This window comes from Cebidichthys violaceus, unplaced genomic scaffold (genome assembly GCF_023349555.1).
Source record: "Cebidichthys violaceus isolate CVI_PGR_0920_01 unplaced genomic scaffold, fCebVio1.0.p SCAF_516, whole genome shotgun sequence".
NCBI classification, from domain to species: Eukaryota; Metazoa; Chordata; class Actinopteri; order Perciformes; family Stichaeidae; genus Cebidichthys; species Cebidichthys violaceus.
The window spans coordinates 23,251-29,443 of record NW_027176724.1 but is presented as its reverse complement, the minus strand read 5'-3'; the positions used below and the strand labels follow the sequence as shown (position 1 = coordinate 29,443).

The window sequence follows — 6,193 nt, the reverse complement described above, 5'->3', positions numbered from 1 at the left end:
CCCATTTTGAATGATCACTATTACATAGTGTTGGATGCTACAAACAGACCTTGGAGACAGTAGGAATGAAGGTTCCTTTGGGCTCGTATCCCTGAGCCTCCTCGAGAATATTCCTGTCTTCGTTGAGCTGAAACATGTTGTGTAAAATAGAGGAGACAGGAGTGAGATAAAGCTACAGAAATACTGTCGAACCCACAACCTCATTTGTCAATTTCAAAACTTGTGCAACTCACCGTGACGAGAGGGTAATCTTTGGCGGGCCTAGAGGTGCCCAAGCAGGACTCTCGGAGGTAATGCTCAGCTGCAAAGGCTTCTTTCAGCCCCGGGAACAGGTTCTCGTACTCCGTGGGGTCCGCTAGAGACTCGGCCGCCTGTAAAGACGAGCCAGTGCAGTGTGTCATGGCCAAGAGGAAATATCTAGATATTCTAAAGAACCTAAAATTGAAATCCTATTTTTCTACACCTAGATTGGTGCCGATTGTTTTTCTTGATCTTAGTGATAAAGTTCGTTGCTGTATCAATATTTTTTTTTTCAAACAATCGCGATAACAGAACTGACCTTCGTGTTGACTTTAGCCAGGTTCTCCCTCCATAGTTTGACCACACGGGACACCTGACTGGGCAGGTAGGTGCGAGCCAGGAAGGCAGCTTCAGGCAGTCGGTTTGTTCTGATCAGAAGCTCCAAACACTGATCCAGACTGTGGAGAAAAGACGATATGTAGAAACAACGCACATCTAATTCTGTCACGCGTCCACAGATGTCACGCTCATCCGGTACTCACTTCCCCTGCAGGAAGTAGGTCATGAAGGCCACGTTGTTCTTGCCGTCTTTCTCTGCCCCCTCAGCCAGCTTGCCTACCATCGTAGCGTTGCCGGAGGCTGTCGCGAGGAGCAGCAGGCCACCGTAATCCTGAGCGTGGTGCAGGCACTCCTGGGCCAGGCCGAACTGGCACTTACTGATAGCCAGCTCCGCTAGCTGCTTCCACTTCTGCTCCGACTGCAGGGGTTAAAATGACAAATATGAGAAAAGTAGCCAAACTCTTGTGATCCATTGTGAATTGTCTGGTAATGTTTTTAAGTGTGACACGTTACAGAGAGCCGACTACTATGCTCCTACCTCTGCCTCCACAGCCAGCTGGTAGGCGATCTTCAGCTCTCCCAGCTGCAACGCCAGCTCAAACCTGTGTTCCGAGTCTGTGGACACAGCCAGCGCCTGCTGCTTGAAGCCCTGAAGAGAAACAAACAAACAAAAAAACCCATCAGCATCTTACAAGCGCAGACTGCTATTAAGAAACTGTATTGCAATTAAACTGACTTCAATTAAATAAATAAGGAAATCGACCCGCTAATGCGTTTCCTTACCTGTTTCTCCAGGAAATGGGCGACCCTGGTCCGCTGCTCTTTAGGAATTGTGGGAAGCACCTTGTCAGCCATTCCGAAGTCCCTCCTCATGACAGCAGTCTGGTACTCCAGGACGGAGACCAGCAGGGAGTAGCTCACAATGTTGAGCTCCTTGTCTCCAAGATACAGACGGTCGTCTTTTGGGATGTAACCCAACAGGTACATGGTTCTGCGGGGGGGGGGGGGGGGGGGGGGAGAGAAAGCAGGCGGCGTGAAAGACTCGGCATCCTCCACAGCAATCAAATAAACGTCTACAGCTCGGCCGTTCTCTTTCTAGACATTTAAAGCAACTGTGATAAATTCACCGTATTACAAGTTGCTCTAGAGACCGTCTTTTAAGAGGCAGGTATTACATGTTATTACTTATTACTTAAATTAAAGCTAAACCGTCTGTATTTGTACCTGTCGAGGTGAGCGATCGTGACGATCTCTCCTCCTACATAGTAGTTGAGTCTGTTCACAGAGCTGGTGTAGATGAAGCAGTCTCCTACCCAAAGTCCGGTCTTCACGATCTCCTGGATTTCTCCCTGGACCTGGACATAAAATAAATGAATGACAACCCAGATTAATTAGGACATAGGAGTATTTATTTATTTGTTTTTTTAAAATCACTGAAAGTTCAAAGCACCCACCTCAAAGGCATCTTCAATACCATCCTCGGTCACTCCTTCATTGTTCTCTTGAGAAGCAGCCACTTTCTCCGACATATAGCGCAGGATGAAAAAGGACTCCTCTGTAGCGATGCAGACCAGTTCACCGGAGTCTGACCAGAAGATCTGGGTTGATTATATGAAAAAAAAAAAAAAAGAGGGTGAAGAGAGGATGAGAAAGAACAAATGACTGGACAAGAGCCCTTTTATGAATGATTTACATACAGAGCTGTTAAAAGACACATTCGTGTAGAAGTCTTACGTGTTTGGGCTGGATCTCGATGCGGCGGACCAGCTCGGTGTTCTCCCAGTCATAAAATGCCAGGCCATTCACGGACCTCACCCCGAGCAGGAAACCTCCGTAGATCCCTGCAGGGACGAATGGGAACACATCCAGTGAGGAAGCCAGCGGGAACTATCCACCTCCAAAAACCACACCTTTACCATCCAACAACGTTCACATTACCTTCAGCTCCGAAGTCAGGCTTGAAAGATTTCTTTTCTTTGAAATTTTTGAAGATTTTGACAATGCTGGTGCTTTCTCTGATGGCGTATCTGTTGAAGAAGAGTGTAGCCCGTCAGTTCTAAGATAGAGGTGAGCAGCAGGGGGGGGGGGGGGGGGGCATCGAACCCGTTTCCACCAGCATACTTACTCAGAGGAGTCATGCGCCCAGGCAAACTCCTGCGCTGAGCCGAAGCTCTTGTTCCTCAAAGCCATGGCAGTGTAGATGATGTACTCTCCATCGCCGCACACCACGACAAACCTGGCGCACACAAAAATAAAAACATTCATTTTCGTAACAGTGGTGGTGGTGGTGGTGGCGCTCATGTCTGCCCGTTTCTGGCCCGGGGGTTGAGCGGGTGCATACCTTCCGTTAGGGTTGTGCTGAATGGTTTGGGGGTAAATCTCACAGCTTCCCATGTCTTTGACAGCCAGCGGCAGCCTCTCTCCGTCCTTGATCTCGGCGTCCCCCATGGCCTTCAGGTTGGCCTGCTGCACCTCACTGTGTTTAGCCCAGATGATTTTTCCGTTCGCGTCCATCGACATCGCTGGCTCCTCCCGACCCACCTACACAGCAGACGTCGACAGAGATAGTTCATTATATGAATAATATAATTCATCTTGATGTCTTTTTTCCTTTGTTTTTTTTCCTCCACAACTCATTTTTCTTCTATATTACTAGTCAGGAGTATGTAAGGGTGTATAGTAAGAGTTTCCTTTCAATCAAAAACCCATTTTTAAGAATCACGCTCTCCTCTGCTCACCTTGATAATGATGCTGCCTTCATCGTAGCCCAGCGCCACGTTGTTGGAGCCCCTGAGGCCGCACACGCACCACACTCTCTCCATGCCGTAGTTCAGAGTACTCTCCAGGCGGTATGTGCTTGAGTGCCAGATCCGCACCGTACCTACAGAGGGAGGAGGAGGATGAAGTTGCATGAAGCAATGATCAATCAAGGCCATGAGGTGAGATGCATTGTGGGGGGGTGGGGTGGGGGGAATTCCTGCTCTCACCGTCCTCTGATCCGGTGATGATAATGGGCAGCTCGGGGTGGAAGCTGACGCAGGAGACATTCTGGGCGTGGCCCTCCAGAGTCTGGACACAGGTCTTGTTCTACCACACACAGAGGAAGAAGGTTAATCGTGTGTGTGTGTGTGTGTGTGTGTGTGTGTGTGTGTGTGTGTGTGTGTGTGTGTGTGTGTGTGTATATATATATAGACACAATGCTAAAGGATCCTCACAGAAATGATGTTGCTGATCAATGATCAACTCTTTCAGCAAGCTATAATTGTTTATTTTTTATAATGCAAGAAAAGGAAATTTAGCCTGTGTTCAACTTAAGAGTTTATTAGTTCCATGATTTGCGTTCTGTTGTTTACTTTCACCTTCTTGTGAATGAAAGTTGTTTTTTTTTACCTGGTAGTCCCAGATCTTTACTTGGCGGTCATCAGCCCCTGAGATGAGGTAGGGCTTGTCTCCTCCACTGTAGTAGTCAATACAATTGACCCCTTTCTCATGACCCTCCAAAGTAAAATTGGGAGACGACGAGCCTAGCTGCCAAACCTGAAACAAAACAACAACAAAAAAAAAGACAGAAATGTGCTTAATTTATAGCGGTTAAAAATCGGTGAAGGCAGAAGGATCTGGGCGTCCCACGGTCTCAATGACGAGGTGAAATCAGCCGCAGTGAAGACATCAGAAAGCGAGCCCTACCTTGATCGTCCTGTCCAGGGAGGCACTAGCAAACTGGTTGTTGTCCTTGGGGTTGATGACAATCTGCATGACGTAGTGAGTGTGGCCCTCAAACACCTGGCTGCATGACCACTTCTTCTCCCAGTCCCACAGCTTGATCAACATGTCATCTGCACAGAAATACAGTCACGCTCGTGTGCGCACACACACACACACACACACACACAATACACAGACATTTGAGGAAACTGGCATAAAAGGAGGTATTGAGTATGTCAGAAGAGGATGCCACCCATCATTATATAGGACGTTTATACAGGCGTACCACTGCTGGTGAGGATATAGGGCTGGGTCGGATGGACGGCGATGCAACGGATGTAGTCAGAGTGGGCCTCAAACATGTGGACGCGCTCCAACGTGTTGTAGTTGAACACTCGGATCTGCATGTCATCCTGCTCGTGGGAGAAAAACAAATTAGGATATCAGCTGAATACAAAGACAGACGAGAGTAAAACACATTGCAATACGAGCAGTTGGTATATTCCATTTGAGTCGAACACAATGAGAAAAATGCAAAAGCAAAACCATCAGATGTAAAACACTGATGTGGCACCACTGCTGCAAGGGTTTACTGCGCATGCCCACACCCATTAAACACCCATGAGACAACTGTCAAGAGTCATGACACTCACCGCTCCCGTAATGACCCAGTTCTTCCTTGCCACAAACTTGGAGGCTCTGACCGGAAGGTCACATACTTCAAAGGTCTTGACGAGAGTCTGGGAAAGAAAAAAAAAAAAAAAAAGAACACTGATGAATCCGTGAGCAACATCATCACACTCGGTGTTAATCTGCGGTCCGTAGTGCAGCTCCGTATGGGCGGCCCATCGATAGAGATCCCCACCTGTGTTTCGTGGTTCCACACACAGACACTGCCGTTGTACAGGCTGGCAAGCATCCACGGCTCGGTTGGGTGAAGGTCCACGCTCTTCACCCGGTCGGACCGAGCCGTCAGCCTCCGCTTGATGTCCAGCCTCAGAGGCTGAAAACACAAGAAGGACATCTGGGTCTTTTCCTTTTGTCTCTTCCGCCGTTCAAACTCTCGACATGAGTGGCGTTACGGGGGGGGGGTCATTTAGCTAATGACACTCGGTAGCTTCCGAGTAAAGAGCCACAATAATAGGACAGGTAGCCAAATAACCGTTAGCATGTTAACATGAAGCCATATATACTCCAATGATTCCATTAATCCTAAACGTACAGCTACACGCCATCGCAATGAATTCGACAAGTGACTCAAAACAAATGCAACCGCTTGCTTACAAACAGCCCGTTGTGTAAAAGTATAAATAGCAGTTAGCTACAAGTTATCCTGCTAGCTCAAGCTAGTTAGCCGCTAAAGCTACTTACAATGATGCATTTCTATTTGACAATTCCACTGTCCTTTTAAACACGAACGAGGACACTCCGATGACCTGTTCGGAAGCTAAACATTCTGGGGACCACAGTAAATGTCTCTTACCATGTTTTATCCCCGCGTTGTCACAATAAAATCGGTTAAATGAGATGGGAGCAGTTGCGTTCAGGGTCCGATTTGGCGAACAGAGCACTGGATACTGACGTGGAACTTCCTGAATATTAATCTCGCGTGAGTTGTGCTCTGAAAGCGGTGACGTGACACTGAAGGTCCGCTGATCGCGAGGTGACAGGAAGCAAACCTGCATGGTGTTGTCTTTATTCATGGTTGCTATGTGACTTTGCGATGTCCATACCAAGATATCTTCAGATTAATAATTCGCTCTTTCTTTCTTGTTATGCTGGGGAAAGATTGTTTTTTTATTTAAGTGTTGTTAATCATGAGTAAGCTGTCATTGTGATCTTGTAAGAAGAACAAATGTTGCTATAACATAAAAAAAAACATCTACATCTACAAAACGTAACCATCTTT

At 47.2% G+C, this 6,193-nt stretch overlaps 1 protein-coding gene across 1 annotated transcript; it reads right to left on the bottom strand.

Annotated features, from left to right (window-relative positions):
- Positions 1–49: 49 nt before the first annotated feature.
- On the bottom strand, positions 50–5,873 carry LOC137888130 (coatomer subunit beta'; the record flags this gene model as incomplete). The annotated part of the gene is made up of 20 exons (XM_068731450.1): positions 5,768–5,873; positions 5,150–5,287; positions 4,938–5,024; positions 4,571–4,697; positions 4,267–4,415; positions 3,970–4,116; positions 3,567–3,666; positions 3,318–3,460; positions 2,921–3,120; positions 2,705–2,815; positions 2,518–2,606; positions 2,314–2,420; positions 2,034–2,177; positions 1,804–1,934; positions 1,363–1,570; positions 1,118–1,228; positions 783–997; positions 560–698; positions 234–371; positions 50–127 (listed from the first exon to the last, which is right to left on the bottom strand). Coding segments are annotated over exons 1-20 (2,565 nt in total), but the record flags the coding sequence as incomplete, so codon positions are not given.
- Between the last annotated feature and the right edge of the window lie 320 nt (positions 5,874–6,193).